This window comes from Gadus macrocephalus, chromosome 2 (assembly GCF_031168955.1).
Source record: "Gadus macrocephalus chromosome 2, ASM3116895v1".
Classification (NCBI taxonomy): domain Eukaryota; kingdom Metazoa; phylum Chordata; class Actinopteri; order Gadiformes; family Gadidae; genus Gadus; species Gadus macrocephalus.
Window position 1 is genome coordinate 1,784,336 of NC_082383.1, and position 21,532 is coordinate 1,805,867.

The 21,532-nt window shown below is 48.1% G+C and overlaps 2 protein-coding genes across 5 annotated transcripts in view; both read left to right on the plus strand.

Moving 5' to 3' along the window:
* Positions 1-130: 130 nt before the first annotated feature.
* Positions 131-5,904, plus strand: cdk21 (cyclin-dependent kinase 21). Its single transcript, XM_060070515.1, has 8 exons — positions 131-228; positions 526-768; positions 866-1,001; positions 1,252-1,419; positions 2,271-2,380; positions 3,758-3,808; positions 4,488-4,623; positions 5,206-5,904. Exons 2-8 carry the CDS (start codon positions 542-544, stop codon positions 5,275-5,277), a joined length of 900 nt encoding a protein of 299 aa, XP_059926498.1. The 5' UTR covers positions 131-228; positions 526-541; the 3' UTR covers positions 5,278-5,904.
* Positions 5,905-6,462: 558 nt separating this feature from the next.
* svilc (supervillin c) overlaps positions 6,463-21,532 on the plus strand; it is a 28,116-nt gene continuing 13,046 nt past the window's right edge. Inside the window, exons 1-14 of one of the 4 annotated variants that reach the window (XM_060069635.1) lie at positions 6,464-6,722; positions 10,129-10,698; positions 12,099-12,281; positions 13,043-13,077; positions 14,066-14,127; positions 16,096-16,241; positions 16,815-17,058; positions 17,364-17,971; positions 18,222-18,345; positions 19,651-19,704; positions 20,019-20,081; positions 20,516-20,584; positions 20,909-21,119; positions 21,339-21,416. In XM_060069635.1, the coding sequence (XP_059925618.1) occupies positions 10,454-10,698; positions 12,099-12,281; positions 13,043-13,077; positions 14,066-14,127; positions 16,096-16,241; positions 16,815-17,058; positions 17,364-17,971; positions 18,222-18,345; positions 19,651-19,704; positions 20,019-20,081; positions 20,516-20,584; positions 20,909-21,119; positions 21,339-21,416 (2,122 nt within the window). In that variant the 5' untranslated portion in view covers positions 6,464-6,722; positions 10,129-10,453. Of the gene's footprint in view, positions 6,723-10,128; positions 10,699-12,098; positions 12,282-13,042; positions 13,078-14,065; positions 14,128-16,095; positions 16,242-16,814; positions 17,059-17,363; positions 17,972-18,221; positions 18,346-19,650; positions 19,705-20,018; positions 20,082-20,515; positions 20,585-20,908; positions 21,120-21,338; positions 21,417-21,532 lie in introns of all 4 variants that reach the window. The other 3 variants (XM_060069617.1, XM_060069627.1, XM_060069643.1) reach the window with 3 other exon arrangements.

The following is a 21,532-nucleotide window of genomic DNA, read 5'->3' on the forward strand; positions in this document are numbered from 1 at the left end:
TACCAGCAATATTTTGCAAGCAATGCAGTGCGTGACTGGACAGCACGGAAAGGAAGGAAGGAAGGAAAATTTGAATTCTGATGATTCTGATTAGTTGGGCCAGAGAATGGGGGGGGGGGATTTCCTCCGACTTTCATCATGCTTCCGTTACACACAGGTTCTTTTTTTCCTGGGGTCTCAGGTCACCACCACCTCATCTGCATCCAGGGACTCAAATGTGCTCAAGTGGTAAATATTAATTGCACCGTCACATCACATGGACATGGTATAGAGTTGAAGTTAATGCTGTTCTATTAAACAAAACATATTTTCGCTAGCCATCCCGCTAACTTATATTAGCTAATCGAACGGTGCAGGTGGCGACTGGGGGGCTGGAAAGTTGATGATGGAAAGATTAACCACGCGGCCACGCCTGATTATTTTCACACAGAACTTTTAACAGTTCACATTCTAAGTTCTGCTCCATGCTGTTTAGATCAAACGTGAAGATCTCATCCAACTCGTGTCTTTATTTTCAAATAATAGCGCATTCAGAGTAAGCATGGCGTTTCACACTGAAAATCGGAGCTACGAGCTCCTTGCAGAAATAGGCGAAGGCGCCTATGGGAAGGTGTACAAGGCCAGGGAGATCAGTGCCGAACAGCGCCTCGTAGCGATCAAGAAGTTGAACTTCTCCGGAGACCCCGAGGGCGGTGTCCCTCCCTTCATGATTCGCGAGGTGGCGCTGTTGCGTAAGCTTGGCCACTTCAACCAACCCAACATAATAAAGTACGTTTATAAAGCCTTTAACAAGTGTTTTTATGTATAAATATTCATAATATTATGAAACACAGAATGCTAACGTTGAATGACGCCTAACTTCCAGATTGCTCGACGTATCTGCTAAACTAATTGCGGGCGGAGGCATGGAGCTTGGGATGGTATTTGAGTTTGTTGATCAGGACCTCACTTCATTCATCTCCAAGGCACCCTGCTCAGGACTGGGCATGGACAAGATCAAGGTGCAGTCCAGAGATGTGGTCAATTTAAGATCAAATCTAATAATAAGTATCTAATAATATGAGATATATATTGGGGACGTTGGGCCTTGAACCAAACGCCTCACTCTGAAAAGTGTCTTTCTAGATTACTTAATAGGAAGGATTTGTTAACTTTGTTCTTTTTGTTTACAGTCATTACCCAAATATAACCCGTACTGGGGAACCTCACCTGTGTGATCAACCCTTTCTATTGGCTTCGCGTACACGACAGGATGTGATGTCACAGCTGCTGCTCGGTCTGGACTTCCTGCACTGCAACCTGGTGGTGCACCGGGACCTGAAGCCGGACAACATCCTCATCAGCAGTCGCGGGGAGGTGAAGATCGCAGACTTTGGACTGGCGCGCCCGTACGCCTTTAACATGGCCCTGACTCCTGTGGTAAGTCATCCATTGTGACGGCGTGTGTCTTTGTGTTAACCCCTCTGTCAGCTTTATCTCGACATATTTCAGGCATTCATTGCATATGGCATGTTACGAGCGATTTAAACGGTTCAATATTGAATTTAGCCGTTAAAATATTGTAACAAAGTGTTTTGAGTTTGTTTACCTGAACCATTTGCTAATAAATCCGACATTCCCTCGAAACCCTTCTATTGTCAACGACTTCCGTCTTGGGAATGTCTCGAGCTTCCTTCTGGCATTGTTTCCTGTTCTTCAGGGTTAGGGTGTATGTCGGTGATGTGACTGAATTAGCGATGCACCGAAATGAAAATTCTTGGCCGAAACCGAATATACTGAAACAGTTGGCCGAAGGCCGAAACCGAATACCGAATGTGGCTTTTACTGTTCTTCATTCATTTTGCTTTAATTTTTCACCATTGCATAAATCAAATAATTAAATGTCCTTTGTAAACTTTTTGTCTTACTTTTCTATAAAAAAATTCAAATACAAATTTTATACAAAATATTTATTTAATACTGAACGTTTTCTAACATTCCAGCAGACATTATAGCAAGAATTTAAAAACAATGTACCTTTAAATAAATGAGTAAAACTTTTTTCTTTTTTTTAAAATAAATAAATAAAAATGTTCGGTGTACTATGTTCGGCCTTTTTATTTCTTCGGCCGAAACCGAACATTATGTTTTGGGCCATTTTCGGCCGAACATGTTTCGGTGGCCGAATATTCGGTGCATCCCTAGACTGAATGCATGTCGACCGCTCCTCTCCCTGCACCCCCCTCCTCTCCCTGCACCCCCCTCCTCTCCCTGCACCCCCCTCCTGGCAGGTGGTGACTCTGTGGTACCGGCCCCCGGAGGTTCTGCTCGGCACCACCTATATGTCATCGGTGGACATCTGGAGCGCCGGCTGCATCCTCGCCGAACTCTTCCTCCTCAAGTACGGCCTCTGGGGAGCTGGTGGGAGGGTGTGGTGGTCGGCCCGTTGAACGAGAGCTGGCGTTGCGGCCGTCCGGAGTTCAGACGCCCTGTTTCTGTGATGCGGGCCTGAGACCGTAGAGGGAAACATCAGCTGCTTAAGTTAAAGGGGGCAGAGCGGGCTGGCCCGGGAACCGGAGGTTTCTAGTTCGTTGTCGAGTGTCGAGGTGTCCCTGAGCGAGGCACCTCACCCTTACTGCTTCTGACGAGCTGGCTGTCGCCCCGCGTGGTCGTCACCGCCGTCGGTGGGTGAATGGGTGAATGTTAGGCCGTATTATACAGCTGTTTGACTGGCCACTGGTTAGAGATTCAGGGGCCACTCACACTAGACACCACTACAACCTTCAAGTCACAACTCAAAACTCACCTGTTCAAACTCGCACACAACGTCTAACTGATCACTGTTTTGATTGTTTGTTTGTTTTGTTTTGTCTTGTTTTTGTTTTATTTTAAAAAAAATATTTATGAATTTTTTATTTTTTACTTCTTTTTTATTTATTAACTTTTTTTTTTTTTCATACTGTCTTTTTTTAAACGATTTATGATGACTATATGCTCTGTAAGGTGACCTTGGGTGTCTTGAAAGGCGCCTCTAAATTAAATGTATAATTATTATTAGGGCCGTTTGCCTGTTCCGTGCTGCAGGAAGATTCAGCACGATTCCCCCCCCCTCCCCACTCCCCCCGCTGGACCGTGGTCACACTGCTCCCAAAGGCCGTGGCCGGGGCACGATTGCTCCTTCATACATACGTCATCACGTCGTAATGCGATAAATACGTCATCACCAAGCGTGGTGTCCAGCTGCGACCGAATGCAGTCGTCGGCCCAAATTTCAAGTAAACACTCGACTTCACTATCGCACCAACGTAAACCCACTCGTGAACCGCTGGCCGCCATTGTTTAAAATGATTGTTGTGGGGAAGAAGGGCATGGACCTTTAAAGAAAGAATGGTCGCTCAAGGACTATGTCATCCAGCTCACGTTGCGTATCCGCGCGTCATCTCATTAGCATCTGTACTTTGGCCACGGCACACCTCTCCCAAGTGTGCCGTGGCCAAGGGGCTGTTCCGTGCTGGAATACGGATGGCGTGGTCACACTAGCCAAACGTTCTAGACTTTAGTATGCAAATGAGCTCGGGCACGGGGCCGCGGCCCTAGTGTGAGGGGCCCCTCAGTGTGTGAGGGGCCCCTCAGTGTGTGAGGGGCCCCTCAGTGTGTGAGGGGCCCCTCAGTGTGTGAGGGGCCCCTCAGTGTGTGAGGGGACGTGTGTTGCTGGCTGAGGTTGTAGAGTTTGGGGAGAGACAGTGAAGGGGCATTTAACAGGGTGTGTTCTTTACAGGCCGCTGTTCAAGGGATCCACCGAGATACAGCAGCTCCAAAAGATCTTCGAGTGAGTTTACTTTTCATTAGGCTTGAAATGCGTGCAAAGGTATGATTTGTCTTATTTCTCCCCTTAAAGTACAACAGTATTCTAACACTAGTGTTATTGTCCTCTAACTGTTCCCTGTGTGTGTGCCAGGGATGGAAATTATCACCTCCCACACGCCATTTGCGGGTGGATTTGTATGGTGGCGGGTGAATTGTGTCACTTCACCCGCCACTGTGTCGGGTAACACTTTCCAGTCCGGTCCGATCAAATTTGCATATTTAATACATTCGTCTTACGGCGCTGCACAGTTCCACAACCATTACTGTCAACATCCGGCCCCCTTCTTCTACGCCTCTTTTGCTGAACTGCGACTGTCAACACCCGGGATAATATACCAGTAACAGGGCTCTCAAGTCTCACGCATTCAGCGTGAGACACACGCAATTCAACCCATGCACACGCTCACACGCCACACCTCGTATTTCTCACGCAGAGAAATTACCAGGATAGCGCCCACCAATTTGGGCCGCTATATAACAGTGTTACAGGTAGGAATCAAATGGGTTTCCCGTACGTTCTCTTTTGCCCGGACATGCCCTCTTTCTGAGACACTTGTGTGGCGAAAAATGTGTGGCGGAATTTCAAAATCGTCCGGGATTTTATTAAAGCCTCATAAATGTGTGTGCGTGTGTTCGTTCAGGGTGATCGGCATACCGAGTGTGGAGGACTGGCCGAAGGACTCCCCCATCCCCTACTCCAGCGCCTGGGGGTCCAAGAGGCCCCAGGACACCCTGCTGCTGCCCAACTTGGGGCCCGAGGAGAACGACCTCCTGGCTGTAAGCATAGAGGCCCCCCTCCTTCATCCTCCACCACCGGCTCCATTAATATGAATTAATATTAGTGCTGTCAGTTAAACGCGTTATTAACGCCGTTAATGCAAACCAATTTTAATGGTGTTAATTTTTTTATCGCGGGATTAACGCAATTATTATTATATATATATATATTTTTTATATATTTTTTTTTATATATATCTCAAAACAAAGAAGCAGTAGCCTGACTTCTATGTTCAAGTCAGTATGTTTGTATTTTCATCGGTAATTGCACTATAGGCTTTTTTTTGTATCGTCCTGTTTTGATCAGTATATGGCAATGTTGTTATCAATAAAAAAACAATTGCACAAGGCAAGCCGATGCACTTCTCCATGTTGATAAGAGCATTAAAATGAGAAAAAATTATTCGGACAAAGAAAGATGGATATTTAGCATCGAAAAAAAAGAATCGTGAGTTAACTATGACATTAATGCGATAATCGCGATTAAATATTTTAATCGCTTGACAGCACTAATTAATATGTGTCTCATATTCATAACAACAATGCATGGCGAATAATGCTCTCCTGTTGCTTCCCTTGCAGCAATGTCTGGCTTTTAAACCGACCAATCGGATCTCAGCTTTTCAGTCCTTGGCCCATCCCTTCCTGATGTGAGCTGAAGAAAAGAAAAGTAATGGTTTTCTGTTAGTTTTCCCCTTTTATGTTTTAGTTTACTAAATGATGTTGTGCCATGACATCCTGTATCCTCGAAACTCTGTTTTAGCAGAAGCAGCTTTTTATTTGCACTTCATGGAAACACCACTACAACCTCAATCCTGACATGTAGAAATGTCAAGAAGTCTACAGTAGGTGGGATTCCAATAACTCAGGAATGTTTGCTCTGTTTTTTGATGATATGGGTGTTATGGCACAAAGTTCTTTACATCTTTAGTTTAGCACACAGAAAGTATGTTTTCAGACCGCTTCTACATAAGCTCTGTTATATGTTTATGTACCATGTTATTTGGCATAAGTGGATTCATGCTACCCCCCCCCCCAAAGAGATTCAATATAAATTACAAAATTACCCTTAGATCCACTCACATTGACATGAGATAAAAACAACAGAGTATTTGCACTGTAAGTTAAAAGCATGCATGTATTTATAGACTGGCATGAGATGAAAAAAAAAGTATTTGTTATTTTGCTTGCACAATAAGCTTAAATGTTTTTAACTGTTCAATGTTTAACGTATGGATTGACTGTTTGTTGTTTGAAAATAAACACTGTTTGTAATTTTGATCTCCTTGCTTTAATGTACACGAAATATTTAGCTGACATCAGAGCACTATTTGTGTGTTTTACTTTAGCGGCACATACCTAAATTGTTGCTATACCGACAGCAGGCACTGATATGAAAATACGAACGGGTATTTTCGGTAGACGCGCTATGCTCTTTGGTAAAAGCTTTCATCTTTGACCCTGTCAGGTTTAATGGTACTTTCATTGCCATGCCATACCATGGGTTTGCTCTTTCAACATATGTGCCCTGGTCGTTGAAAGGGTGGGCAGTATCAGTGTGTGAAGTTTAGTTTGCGACCATCTCTTTCGAACACATGGGAGCAGTGTTGCACCACCAACGTGTCTGCACAACACAACACGTCGCCGCAGCGACATTGACACTAGAATACACCATGTCGGGTAATAAACCCATCGGAAGTTGAGTTGAAATAAGCGAAATGTATGAACAGTTTCAAATTGTCTTTCTTATCATATTTAAAAGTAAAACGGTCCATGTTTTGGAAACGACGTGTGTGTACACTAATTTCCATACGGATTCCGCTCGTTTCGTTACAGAGTTGCAGGCCTGTTATTCCTTCCTAACTTAGCCCTCTGGTGTCATGCTGCGTCAGTTGCTGTGTGTCTGTCTCCCCAGCCTCGGTCCAACTGTCTGGGCTGGAATGCCAACACGCCCGGTGGACGGGCGGGGAGGGGTTGCAGGAGGGCGATTGTATTTTTAACGGTGGCGCACGGAAGCGTCAGCCGTGCATTGGATCCTAACGCTGTCCATGGTTGCCTCGGCAATCTAATGTCCACTTCACCCCTCCAGTCCCGTCCAAGTAAGTAACACAGTGCTTCTATTACTGTTTTGGCTCTCTTTAAAAATAAAAAAATATGTAGCCTAACTTTATTCAAAGCGAAATTGCCAAACTCTCGTACCAAACCACCGAAGTGCCATTAGGTTCCGTTATTAAGTTGTTTGAGTGTCAAATTAAATGAATGGAAGTATTACTGGAAACTGCTCAGAATGTCCCATAAGGTACGTACGCAAGTAGGCCTATATGCCTGTTATGCGAGTGGTTGATCGAGGTGGTCTAATGGCCATGCATGTTATACGCATGACGCGCCGCAGTTTATCTGGTACCCTCCTTATTTGGAATTTGTGACAGCATAAGCACATTTCTACCCACCCAATATAGGACTGCATATTCCCCTAGGCATTACTGCTCGTTGAAGTTTGGGTTCTGTAAATTGCTTGCATTGCCAAATTTAGCATAACAATTTAGATAACTTGCTGACCTTGGGTGAGATGTGTGGATAATTCTAATATTAGGCAAAAAGATTTGAAAGCGTCTAATCTAGATCACTTTAAGACATGATGTTTATTATGTTAAAGGTAGGCCTGCCTGTCTCACATAGACGGAGAGCGTTACAGGAGAGAATGCATTAAGGCATGCTCGTTTTTTATCGATCCTGTCCACATTTGTCCTTTGACGCGGCCTGCTTCTACATGGATGGATCTTTCTTTGTATACTTTGGAAGTATAATCTTTGCTGACGAACGACATGGCCACGACTAATTGGAATGAGGTTAAGTCCAGCCTTCTAATCTCTGTGTGTGTGTGTGTGTGTGTGTGTGTGTGTGTGTGTGTGTGTGTGTGTGTGTGTGTGTGTGTGTGTGTGTGTGTGTGTGCGCGTGCGCGCACGGTGTCTGACTCGGCTTGTAATGCTCACATTTCCTCATCTAACTTAAGCCATGTCACTTAACTTTGGATTCAGCCCTGACCTGCTCCTGGTATTTCCACCCTATTGTTGCTCTTTCTTATCTTGAGGCTTTACAATTCAGTACGACGCGTGTCAGTGGATTAGAACCCTGGTGACGTATGCTCTTTGCAGAAAGTTGGCACTGACAAACGCACACACACACACACACACACACACACACACACACACACACACACACACACACACACACTGACACGTATACACACACACACACACACACACACACACACACACACACACAAACTGACATGTCCACGAACATACGTACACACACACACACACACACACACACACAAATAGACATACCCACACACATTATAAGGTAGGATGTGGGTCAGTGAGACAATGACTGTGTGTTCCTCCTCATTTATTTCAGGTGATGGTGGTCTCTGATCAAGTTACACTCACCTTAATATGCATGGTCGAGACACAGGCACACACACACACACACACACACACGCACACGCACACAAACACGCACACGCACAGCTTATTAGAGCTCTCATTGTCTCAGTAGAGCCGACACAGGTCCATCTCATGATATTAATTATGGGCTTGGCTTCCCTCGTACAGACCCTTCATTCATTGGACGAGCTCCACCTGTTTTTGGCCCCTAACATCACTCGTCTGTGATCAAAGCCTAAATCCACTACCTATGTAACAGGAAATTCAATACAACGGTCTGCAAAGCTGTCTTTTCTATCAAAAACACACTCCTCATCGCCTCTGCCCACGTTCCCACCATCGTTTTCCTTCTGGAGTTTGGTTTCCCCGTCGTCTGTGTCGAATGCCTCCCTGACCACGGCTCCATGTACTCTGTTTTAAGATGGCTCTTCTTGACCTCTCTGCCCAGGCCTGTGTTGTGATTAGGTGTTGCGTGCCGGTTTGTGTGTGCGCGCTGGGAACGGGAGCGTTCTGGCCCTGGGTGCAGGTTTCTCTGTTGCGCTAAGTCTGTGGCTCAGGCCTCTTTGTTCTGCCCTGCTCTCTCTCTCCACGCGCCATTGTGCTTCAATGAGGAGGCAAATGCAACAGGAATGCTGACTGTTACAGTTTAGTATCTCTCTCTCTTGCTCTCTCTCTCTCTCTCTCTCTCTTTCGCTGTCTCTCTTGCTCTCTCTCTCGCAATTACTCTCTCACTCTCGCTTTCTCTCGCTCTTGCTCTCTCACTCTCTCTCTCGCACACTCATACTCGTACTCGCACTCGCTCACTCTCTCTCTCTCATTCACTCACTCACTCTCACTCTCTCCCCTTATAGAGTGTGAACTAAATCTATCCCTTTCTTCCTGTGACTTTCCAACCCGGTACCACGACTGTCCGTCATCGTTTAGTCACGAAAATGAATCTATTCTATCTATGTTTATAATAATAGAGTCCCAGAGAACAATTGCCCAACTTAATCTTTGCTATAAGGAACATAATATAAACCCATGCAAAATTCAGTCCACAGGACTAATTGTGTTTTTGTTCTTCATGAAGCATCAATGTTAAACAGAAGCGAGGGCAACACTGGACGTGAGTGTTTATAAAGTTCCCTCTGATGTTTTCTAGATAGAAAAACAATGTGGCGCTTGGTCTTTTAATTGGGGATGTAGGAAAATATAGAATATAGAATTACGCCAGGCTGGAACTTTCTGGTTTATGATAGACAAACAATCCAACTTTTCAAAGTCAGGTTGACACTCTCCTGGCTCGACTTCAGGAACTACTCCTTGTGTCTCGTTAGTCAAATGAGTGTCACCTGTGTTGATTACTGATTTCGTGCACCTGTGCTTACTTCCTGTTTGCCAGTTATTTCTCTGTCTGGCTGTGATGTTCCAAAGTGAGAACAGCTTTCTTGTCCTTTCTGTCTTCCTTTTGGGATTCCACTCCAGTCAACTTCACACAACGATATTGAGTTGAGTTCACACTCTTCCCACCACTGCCAGAAGTATTACAAACCACATTCGGAAGTCCCTTTTACAAAGACGTTCTCATCTTAAAATACGTGTTTGACTGATGCACCAGTGAACCGGAGCGCACCTGAGATTCGTGTTACGTCGGCGGAAATCGCTGGGCGAGTTACATCAGAGTAGCGCACGCCCGGTGCCGCTCCGACTCGCTGAACTCCGAGGAGCGCATCCTTCCAGAGAGACGCTCGCCGCAGCGCTGGCGTCGGGTTTCATTGCAACGGGAGATTCCCTCATGACTCGGCAGCAGCACTTCATCTTCCAGGCGCCTCGGCAGCACAGATGAGCGACGCTCCGATGAATGCATGGGAACGGGGTCGGGGGGGGGGGTCCGATATGAACGAACAGCAGATGCTATAAACGAGGCAGGTCTTCTTATCAATGAGCCGATGGAGACGACCAAGTGATGGATTGTGTTTTTTGACGATGAGTTCATGACGTAATGCAGTTCACGTCTCTATTCGGCCGTAGTAGAAAAAGTTAAAAAAAAAAAATTCTTGTGTTCTCGAACCAGGTGGAGCACACCTCGAACTGTTCCTGGGTTTGACCGAGCGTAGCCTCCGCTGACCCCAGAGCAGAGGGACCCCCCTGTGACCCGGTGAGCCCAACCCCCCCCCCCCCCCCAACGGTGAAGCCATCCTCATCATCCGGTGTCTCGGAGGAAGACCGACCGAGAGAGAGAGAGAGAGAGAGAGAGAGAGAGCGAGTGCGACAGAGAGAAAGACTTTTTGTGGTCTCTCGCTCTACATGCCTCACCACAGTCCGTGAAGACTGAACCAGAAAGCTGAGCGGGCGTCACCTGGAGGAGGAAGAGGAGGAGGAGGAGGAGGAGGAAGGTCATGGACTCCCTGGACGACCGTCTCCCGGAGACCCGGGCGGAGCGCATCGCCCGCTACAAGGCCGAGCGGCGGCGGGAGCTGGCCGAGCGCTTCGGAAGCACGGAGGAGCTGCCCTCCAAGTGGGGGAGGAGGGAGGGGGAGGACCCCTCCGTCACCGGGACGACCGGCGCCGTCAACGGCAAGGCGCGGGACGTTGCCAACGGTTACCAGGAGGCTGCGGCGGAAGGGTCTGCGTGCCTGAGGAGGTGAGGCCGTCCAGAGAGAGTTATGTTTTTTTATATTCCCGCCCCGCTCACGTTGTTAAATGTCATAGCTTACATTTAATACAATGTGGTCGATTTGTTGAAACTTGCATTTGACTTGTGTATTTACACGTCAAATGCAATGGTTTTGAATACAGGGTTTTGAATGTGCTACGTACATGTCTGCTGTGCAGAGTTATACACCAAAGGTATGTGTTCAAATATATGAAGAAGGATTAAGGACCGAAAGTAGCTTTCTTGTGTACTGTCCTGTATTGAAATGCATGCAAATTCTCTCTCTCTCTCTCTCTCTCTCTCTCTCTCTCTCTCTCTCTCTCTCTCTGAGCCAGTTGAAACAATGCAGGCCTATAAAGAACAAGGCTGTTGGGCCCTGGGAGGAGGTCAAACTCTGACCTTTTGAAGGCCCTGTGTTCAACAGCTGCCGTCTGGTTTGTAGGTGCTAATTAAAACCTAGAGGTCTGAAGCAGGACCTCCTGGCAGCACGCTTAATACCAACTTATTTCCTACCAGGCGTTTGGCTCTCGTCTCAACATCTATTCCCATCTCATGGCTGCGATAACTTTCAGTCGGACTGGGCAATACGCTGGGGGAAACTATGAAGTTAGGTTTCTAAATAAGTACTGGTTTGTTCTGTCGCTGAAATAAGATCATCAGATAGACAAGCACACACTCCTCCTCCTCTTCCTGCCATTACCCAGAATGCCCTTCAACATAGAGTAAAATCTTCATTATCTATTCAATGTAAAACAGAATAATGTTAAATAAGTGGCAACAAACCATCTTAACAATGCCATTAAATGGAGGCTAGGTTTCTATACATTTCTACCCGTGACCACTGAAATGGATACTTAACCTGTTTCAAGTGTTGGAGGGGCCATCCCACCTCATCATTGAACAGCAGACTCCACATCCCAGGAGATAGTGACAATGACACGAGATGACATGAGTGCATTTAAGAAGGTCCGAGTCAACCTGCACTGCATCCAATCAGAAAGAAGCAGCTGCCGCTGTCAGATCTGATACCAAGTCCCCCCCCCGCCCCCACACACACACACCTTCAGGCAGGGAGCCCAGGAGGGCTCTGCTAGCACGGGGTGGTAGAGGGGGGGCTGACTCTCCAAAGCTCCACACGTGTGTGTGTGTGTGTGTGTGTGTGTGTGTGTGTGTGTGTGTGTGTGTGTGTGTGTGTGTGTGTGTGTGTGTGTGTGTGTGTGTGTGTGTGTGTGTGTGTGTGTGTGTGTGTGTGTGTGTGTGTGTGTGTGTGTGGCGCATTTGCTGGAAAGTCCGGCAATTGATGACTCCTCATCAACAACAACATCCCTATCTCTCTCCTGATTGGCCGCCTTCTACCTCCTTGTTCCTCGTTGTTTGTCACGCCTCAGCAGCCAAGATGGCGGTCCGAGCGCCGCCTCCCTCGACCTGGCGGTCAAACCGGGCGCCGACGGCGGGGGGGGTCGCCGCCGCACCCGCCGCTACCTCCCCGGCGCGTCCGGGGGCGGGCGCAAGACCGGCGAGCGTTTCAGGACCCAGCCCATCACGGCCAATGAGATGCAGGAGAGCAGTGGGTAGGAGGAGCCGAGATGCTGCGTCCGCCCAATGGGGAGACCTCATCCTGGGGGTCTTGGTCCCTTGGGGGAACCACGAACCCAACGCTGTTTTGGTTTTGTTTGAATGTTATTCTCCACACTGCTTCCTTTAGAGCCCCACCGAGGTTTAAGTCAACCGATATTATTGGTTTAATAATAAACCTTAATGTTGGTAAGAATGCTTAATGCAGAAGAAAGCGACAGCTAAAGCTTGCTTCTTTAGGTGTCTTAATACACACCTTTAAACTGTCAATGGTTATAATGATCTCCCAATTATAAATTAAATAAATAACACATTATCGATAGCGGTTGGGTTCTAGTTGAGGTTTGTTACTAAAAGCTATGCTAGACTGCATTCATCTTTCCCCTCAGTCCTACGGTTCAATAAAGAATATAGGCCCTACTTTTTCTACTGTAGCTGTCGTTATGGACTCACCCATCCCTTCCCTCACTAACCACACAGACCTCTGAACTAACCATTTCCAGCGCTGTGTGGTTTGCATGGTTTTGCATGTGTTTTCCCTCTCGCCTCGGCCTCCACAGAGGTGCTGTGACGAGCATGCCATACTCGTTCTGTCTGTCTGTGCTCTTCGTTGGAAACGTCTCACTGACGACAAACTCGGAGCCTTGTTTTAGTGAGAGAACCGAGAGCGAATCGTGCACCCTGTGGTACCACTGTCCGCACAGCGGTCTGAGTCACTGCGTGTCACTGACCTCATGGACTGTCTTCTTCCCCCTAGGCTGCTGGAGGCGGAGGAAGAGGAGAACCCCAAAGGTAAAGTTGGATGTAACCCGGCCTGTATCGTAGCGTTTTTTGTGTAAACAGCAAATCAGCAGCCGACAGCTGATGATTTAACCCCCCCGCCACCCTGCTCCCCCCCCCCTAATTAAATACAGTGTCGCGTTACTGTAATAGAAGTCAGTATTAACAGCTAATGGCAAGGTAGCAAAGACGGCGTCCATTGGGCTCTCTTAAGGATTAAGCTTTTTATTGTTATGAAATGACATTCAACGTACAAATAGCTAACAAGTTAGTATTTAGTAGATAAACTACTGATGCTAACATCGCTAATTGCCTATTTTCAGGCTACACAAGTTTTGAGCTTCACTTTTCAAACGGTACGGAAACGTGCGCAGAGCAGACGTCCCCGAACCCGATGGAGTTGCCTCCGCAAATAACAACCCCTGAATTCACAAATCTATTTCTGACCTTGGCCAAATTCGTGTGAAGGTTCTTTATTTAGACTCTCTCCACGAGTACCCGTGTGTCCACGTTCTATGCTCTGCGATGATGGATTTATAGACTCAGGAGCTCTGGGAAAGAGAAGGCTAATTAACGGATGATCAAATTTGTCGTGGTTGACAACCGCACATGTTTTTCTTGACCTCTGGTTAACCAGGAGCTGAGTTTTGTCACATGACCCTATTAACAAGACCATTGAAAGGAAACAACACCTTTTTAATCTTTAGAATAAATACCTTCTTAGTGGAGAAGACTCTTGCTGTGGGAAGTGAAAAGGGAGATAAACTTACGACTTCACAACTCCACTGCAAGCAGCTTAAGGCTAGCTTACTACACCTGGTGGCAGCATAGGGATAGCCCTCGCCATTTTGTTTTTAAACGGCAAGTTGATGGATGACATAAGCATGACTATATGCATATAAGCTCCATGGAAAGTATATAACAAGGGTTGCTTCCAATTTGTGTGACATAGTGTTGCATGTGTGTGTTTGTGTGTGCGTGCATTCTTTTATATCCCCAGCTGATGTGAAGACGGATGACAGAGCCAAGATGAGTGTAGCAGCCAAGATGTCTTTATTTAAAGTAAGTCAATTATAACAACATGTGTACTATACCTGGCCCCCAAGCCTGTGTCAACCCCGCCCTCAGCCCATTGTTCCCATGATGGATCTTAGACCTACCTCCAACACCAAGTCCCAGATCTGTCTAGATAGAACTACCTCCAAAACCAAGTCCCAGATCCGTCTAGATAGAACTACTTCCAACACCAAGTCCCAGATCTGTCTAGATAGAACTACCTCCAACGCCAGGTCTACAGTAGAGACTTGGTGTTGGAGGTAGTTCTGGAGTCTAGAACTACCTCAGACACCAAGTCTCTAGATCTGTCTAGAACTACCTCCAACACCAAGTCTCTAGATCTGTCTAGAACTACCTCCAACACTGGGTCTCCATGCAGCTCTAGTTCGGTCTAGAACTAGATCCAAAACTACATCCAACACTCCCCTGGGAATTCCCCCTAATTCTCCATGCAAACATAAACAACACCCTGGAGCTTGGTGTTGTTGTGTTTAGCCACCAGGTTTAAACATCTTAATGTTGCCTTCGATACGGTAACACTATTAGACCAGGAGAGACTCACACCGGCTCCGGCCGCGGCATTCTGTGGTCTCACATCTAGCGCTGCACACAGAGAACCCAACACGCTGCTCAACAGGAATATTAAACCCTCCGACAGGTGCTGTCCTCGTTCAACGCTCCAGGTTCAGGCTGTGTTAGCTCCGTCTGCTCACGGAGAGACAGACTTCATTTACCTCACAGTGAATGATTCATAACACGCACTGCGCCCTGGTGTCTCCATGGAATCTAAGAACGTTGACGCTCAATATCACTTCGCTTCACGGCTTAAATTTATTATTTGAGGATAATGTTTCACTACATTTGATTTCATTTTGAAGTACACTAGCCACAGTCGGGTAGGCCTACTTGTCGTATACTGAACTTTTTGTGGCTGGCTTGCCCTGACCTCAAAGGTGTGTGTGTGTGTGTGTGTGTGTGTGTGTGTGTGTGTGTGTGTGTGTGTGTGTGTGTGTGTGTGTGTGTGTGTGTGTGTGTGTGTGTGTGTGTGTGTGTGTGTGTGTGTGTGTGTGTGTGTGTGTGTGTCAGTCAGGGTAACCCAAACTGGGGCCTGGGGCTTTGGTTTCACCGGGGCCGCTGTGGCGAGCATTCAATCCCTCTGTGTTAGGGTCCACTCTGCAGCCAGCCTGCCTGATCCAATGGCTCTCTGACCCACTGCCCAGTCCTCTCTTCCTCCTATTCTTGTTCCTCCACCCCTCTGTTAGACATAAAACTGGACAGAAGTAGAGCGAATTTATCGCTGTCACATGCCTGGAACCCTTTTTATACCACCCCCGCATCCCGGCTCCCGCCTCCCCTCCTGTTGTTTATCTGAATCTGTTCGACGAGGTCGAAATGGACGATGGATTTAACAACTGGGCCGGAGTGGTGAGGGGCACCTGTTGCCTGGTAACGGTGCACCTGTCGGGGAAGTCGGCCAGTGGCTCGTTTGCCAGTGGCTCGTTTGCCAAGATCTTGGTAGCTCGTTAAGGAGGGGACTTAACGAGTGAGCAGAGATTGAGGTAGCTTAGCAAGGTAGCGCAATGGCAGCTCATATCTAATCACTGTATTATTGACCGAGGAACCCTATAAATGTTAGATATCTTCATACTTTTATTTGTTTCATACACTCACAGTCCTAAGTTGCCAAATTGTTTCGGATCTTGCCCAAGACAAAGCCTGGGTGTAATGGCTGCTAGGACAAAAATTTGTTTAAAAAATGATCAGATAAAATAAAATAATCCTTTATTGATCAGGTATTGAACAGCCCAAGTAAGGACCTAAATACTGAAAATACATCACATGTCAACTAATGTGATTTCTGTATTGGAAGTGAATCCTCTCACGCCAGGATGTGGTCACGGCATCCTATTAGACCCGTGACCGCGGTACTCTTCTATGAATCCACCGTGACCTGACGGCGCCCTGTCTCCGTAGGAGCTGGAGAAGACGGCCGCCCCCGAGTCCTCGGCCTTCCTGAAGCCGCGCTCCGGGAGCCTCTGTCTGGAGCGCAGGGCTCGCCATGGCAACGAGAACCGCTCCCTCACCCAGCCGATCACCTGCGAGGAGATGGTGGCCATCAGGTGTGTGATGATGATGGTGGATGATGATGGCAGCGAAGATAGAGGAGGTTATTATGGAGTATAGTTAGAAGGCATTTTAGGTAGTTGTTCTTATACCAGTCCTATTAAAGCTGCACTATATAGGTTTCCCATGAGCATACCCTAGTGGTAAGAGTTGTAACTACGCTTAGAGCTCCATCATTTTCAGACGACAGTTACTCCGGTCTGAGATTTTCCAATGGTGGTGGGAAAGGTAACATGATCAAATAATCTACGGAAAATAATTCCGTATTGACTTGAGGATAGGTGCGATTTATTCTTGAGAAACTCTCTAGCTCTTAATTAATGGACTATATCGCTACAGTGAAAGTGATATAGTACAGGTTTAAGTATCACTAGTAGAAGACGGTACTACCCAAAGCAACAGGGAGGAGACACGTCGGTATCAGCCATCTTGGATCAAGGAACGCCCCAGCTAGGCTGGGGCGTTCCTTGATCCGAGATGGCCTTGAAGCAAGATGGCCGACGCTGCTCCCTCGCTACATCCCACCCTAACCACCCTAACCCTCCCCCCTCCCCACTCCCACACCACAGATCACAACCTGCCCCTCCGGCCCCAGACCTGCAGGCCTCAGAACCTGAGGAGGAGGCCGACGAGAGCTGCCGGCTCAGTGTGAGCCAGAAGCTGGCCCTCTTCAACAACCTCTCCCTGCCCGGCATGAGCAGCAGCAGCAGCAGCCAGGGGCCCCGGCCCCCACCGGGGGCCCCCCCAGAGAGGAGGAGGCAGAAGGGGGCCCGTTATCGCACGCAGCCCATCACTGTGGAGGAGGTCAGCATGGTGGGTAATTATTCAACAATATCCCATTAAGAAGGGCATTCTCGTGGACAAGTGTGCCCTGTTTACAATGTCAATTAAGAAGACATAGCAGTCTTATATTTTAGAGACCTAAAAAAACTAAATTATATCCTTTATTCTGTACTGGTGAGCTTTAACTTTAGATTGTCTGTGAAGTTTGCCACACCAGCATTTTACTGTCTTTGTACGTGACAAAGTAAATAAAGCTTTGGAATCCTGAACTTTCCCCACCACTGAAGCTATCCCCTTACCGCCATCGATCCGCCTCTCTCGTGTTCCGTGTTCAGCTCCAGAAAGGCCCGGTGCAGCTCCCGGCGTTCTGCCTGGCGCCCCACCTCTCGGACCGACAGCAGGCCCTGTCCGTCAACCTCAAGCCCAGCGAGCTGCGCCTCTCCACGCCCGACGTGCGGCCCGCCAGCCCCCCGGAGCCCGGCGCCGGCCCCCCGCCGCCCCGCACCGGCCTGTCCCGCTCCGAGTCGGAGCCCGCCATCAGGGGCATCCTGAAGAAGAGCCGCTCGGCCGCGGGCGCGGCGTGGAGACCGGGCATGGCGGCGGCGGCGGCGGTGGTGGCGGGGGGGCCGGGGCAGAACGGCGGTGGCGGTGGCGTGGAGGACCCCGGTGCCGGCCGGGAGGAGGAGGAGGAGAAGGTGGAGGTGGTGGAGGTGGGGAGGCAGGCAGCACCGGTGCCGGTGCTGCCTCCGAGGAGGCAGAGGAACCGAGGCTCGGCCGCACCCTGGCGCCAGAGGGCTCCCGCCGCTGACACGCAGGTCGACGCCGGGCCGTCTGAGAAACCCCCCACGGACCCTCGAGGCCTCCCCCAGGAGGAGAAGAGCCAGCAGGACGAGGCTGGCCCCGCCTGTCTCTCCTCCGGACCCAGCGCCGCTGGGGGACCCAGGTAGACGCTTCACACCTGATGTCACACCTGACTAAGAAGTCTCGTCCGTCCTCGACGCGATATCTCAAACTGTCACTGTCTATGTGCATGACGAATAAAGCTTTGGAATCCTGAAGGCCCAATCCAATCCCAATCCCATTTCTACCACTTACCCCTTCCCCTTGTTTTGAAAGGACTTATTTGGCCATCATCATCATCATCATCATCATACTCATCATTATCCTCGTCTTTGCCTGTCTCCTCTTTGCAGGGAGGGGGCTGAGGAAGAGCGACTGCGTAACGAGAGGCCACACCCATCCGGCGGTCGTGTCCGGGTCACCCTGGCTGAGGGCGGCACCCTGACGCAGCAGACGGAGCCCCCCGCCGACACCAAGGTGGGACCGCCTCCTGTGGAGAAACCCGTACTCAACGTCTTCATCAGCGTTGATATCGATGATGATGTTGGTGGCTCAGTAAAACAAATATCTACATTCTACTTTAATGGTGGCTCCTGCCGCTGGGATCTAAGCGAGACTGATCCAGATCAAACTCCCATCCTCCCTCTAGGTACCAAGGAGCTTCGGTCCCGGATCTGTAGACAGACTTAACCTAACGTTTCCTTAGCAAAAGGTCACGCCCCCTTGACCCCACAACACTTCTGTAATCCCTCGGCCGTTGTAGTGAAAGGGGAACTAGATCTGAGCCCACCACTTCAGAGCCTGTCCAAGTCCACTTGTTCATTAGCAATACAGTGAATAAGGAGCTTTAGGAGAGTAGGGGTTAGATATCGCACCATGTGAGCCTGGTTCAGGCCACAGTTTGAGACCTTGTTCGTGGTTTAGGGCGGGCTATCTCAGCCACCCTCGCTCCTGCAGACCTAACAGAGTGGCCGAGTTTGAGGAGAGTCGACTTTTCCTTCAACGTCACTAGATATCTCATCTCCTAGCAACCAATCAGGACTCATAAGACTCGTGTTACGGTCCTCTTGGGATTTCCCCCCTGCACTCTTGGAATTATACGGAGCCATGTATGTAACAGGCGGTCGCTGAACTACGCTGTAAACCGCCCGTCCATTAACGAGGTTATGGTCCGATGTCATGTGTTTTATTTGTCCCCGCTGTTACATGTTGACTGTATATACAGCTGTGTGTGTGTGCGTGTGTGTGTGTGTGTGCATAGGTGTGAATACCAGTTTAATGCACAGACATGCAATACCACATTGCTTCACTCCATCACCCTCCAAAACAGAAACCGCCTGGAGAGTACGGCCAGAGTTTGCTCTAAAATAATTGGACTTTCAATAAGAACTCTCTCCTCCATCCATGACCAGCAAACATTCCGGTTAGCCAAAAGAATTATGCAGGACCCCTCACACGCTCTACACCCCGCCTTTGAGTGGCTCCCCTCAGGGCGCCGACTACGCTGCCTCGGCTGTAGGACACAGAGAAAAGCAACCTTTGTTCCCAAGGCTGTTCACCTCCTCAACTCCTCCTAAACCCCCCACCCGGGCTTGTGCCCTCCCCACATGGACTGGTGAAGCCGTGTTTGTTTTTGTTTTTGTTTGTTTTTTTGTTTGGACATGGCACTGTCCTTTGTAATGCTGGGGACAAATAACGTTTTTTTGAATTTGAATTTACTTGTGTATTTCTATATTAAAAGTGCCCGCGCCTCATTCTTCTTTGCTCTACCGCCCCCTGCAGGATGAGAATGACAACTGCACCCTTCACCAAGACACAGTGGACCATCTCTGCTGGGTAAGACATTCTGCACCACACCGCTCGAATAGCAGACGAAAGCAGAGATGTGCGAGAATATGTTAACGCTTTGACACTGGTAAATGTTTCAGGAACTTTGTGTGTTTCTCTGTCTTTCTCGCTCTGTTGTCTGTCTGTCTATCTGTCTGTATATCTGTCTGTATATCTGTCTGTATATCTGTCTGTCTGTCCTTATGTTGCGCTCTCTTTCTGTTTCTCACTCTCCCTCTCGCTCTCCCTGTCTCTTTTGCTCTCTCTTTCTCTCTCACTTTTTCTCTTTCTCTCTCCATTCTGTTGAATGGTCTCTCACCCAGGACCCAGTCTTTGCCTCTGTGTATTCTAGCAGACCACCTCAGTATGTCATGTGTTTCAACCAGGTAAAGTCCTCAGTGTTGCTGTGAAACGGTTTAAAGTCTGCATGACCAATCATACATGGCTCCCGCTGTGCATTGTGTGTGAATGCAGTGAGTGACATGTTTTTACGTCGGAAGTCAAGTGGAATTTAACGTCAAATAATGAAATGTTGATTTTTGCCTGTTTCAATTTCTGACTGATTTTGTGTGAATTTCCTTTTTATTTAAGTATTTGCTGAAAAATAATGTTCAGTTAATTCACGGCTAGTATGACTACTAATGTGGACTTACTAAAATGTTGTTTGAATGAAAGTAATCTTTCGTCTTCTATATTCCTGTCTCTCTGGCGCCCTCTAGCACCCACCATATGAACTGACGAGCATGTGCATGGACTCGCCGTCGGTCTGTTAGCCCCGGTTTAACCGCAGCCTGCCCTCTCCTCTCTCCTCTCTCCTCAGTCTAACCTGTCCTTCGAGGCACAGGAAGTGACCTCGCCTGCCCGGGTCCAGCCCCAGTGGAGGAAGAAGGTGATGCGACATGGATGTTTGCTGGTTTACCCTTATTTGTCTTAAATTGGAAATGGGGAAAATTCTGTTATGCATCGATAAACAACAGAAACACACAAACACAAACACAACAAAAAACCACCCCAAAAACTTTTATTTAAAACAAAAATAATAACTTTAAAACGGTGTTTGTATGTATCAGTTTGATTCATCCTGACATGGTTTGATTCAATCTCATTCCTAAATGTTTCTTTTCATAACGTCTGTCCGTCCGCCTACTGGTTGTTGTAAAAACGTCCCGTGTTAGCCCTCCCTGACCCCAGCCCGGTGTCGCTCTGTGTTCAGGCGCAGGGTAAAACCCTGGAGGGCGAGTCCCCCCCTCAGAGAGAGGAGGAGGAGGAGGTGGAGGAGGTGGTGGAGAAGGGGGTGGTGGAGGAGGAGGAGGAGCAGAGTGCGTCCGCCCGTCCGGACACAGAAGAGCCAGCGAGCGCCGGGGAGAGCAAGGAGAGCGAAGCCTGGACTCCGATGGCTGCGGCCGCACGCATGGCCAAGAGAGGTGAGCCGCGGTCTGTCTCTCCTGCTTGACCCGTCTGTCTCTCTCTCTGTCTGTCTCTCTCTGTCTGTCTCTTGCTCTTCCGCTTTCTCTTTTTGAATTTTTTTTTTTGAATTTTGAATATTTTTATTTTTTGTGCATTTCCTACTATCACCGTCTGTATAGTCTGTGTTGTCGTACTATATAGTGTGTTGTTTGATTTCTGTTGTGTCGTCCTTCCAGGTCTCGGCTCTCCGGAACCAGACAAACACGACGCCTTGGAGAACAAGAGGCCGTCTGCCACGACCTGTCCCTCTGAAGGTCAGTCCTTTTGTCAAATAGATTTTCCTTTTGTAAAAGAAAATTATAGAATTATGTGTGTAGCTTTTCTAGCCCCCATGACTCCTCAAAGGATTTATCAAATGAAAGTCTTCTTG

Excerpts from the sequence above, each read along its gene's own strand:
- cdk21 (XM_060070515.1), top strand. The coding sequence starts at position 542 with ATGGCGTTTCACACTGAAAATCGGAGCTACGAGCTCCTTGCAGAAATA. Across the intron at positions 1,420-2,270 it reads ACATGGCCCTGACTCCTGTG|GTGGTGACTCTGTGGTACCG; the intron begins GTAAGTCATCCA and ends CCCTCCTGGCAG. Across the intron at positions 2,381-3,757 it reads GCCGAACTCTTCCTCCTCAA|GCCGCTGTTCAAGGGATCCA; the intron begins GTACGGCCTCTG and ends TGTTCTTTACAG.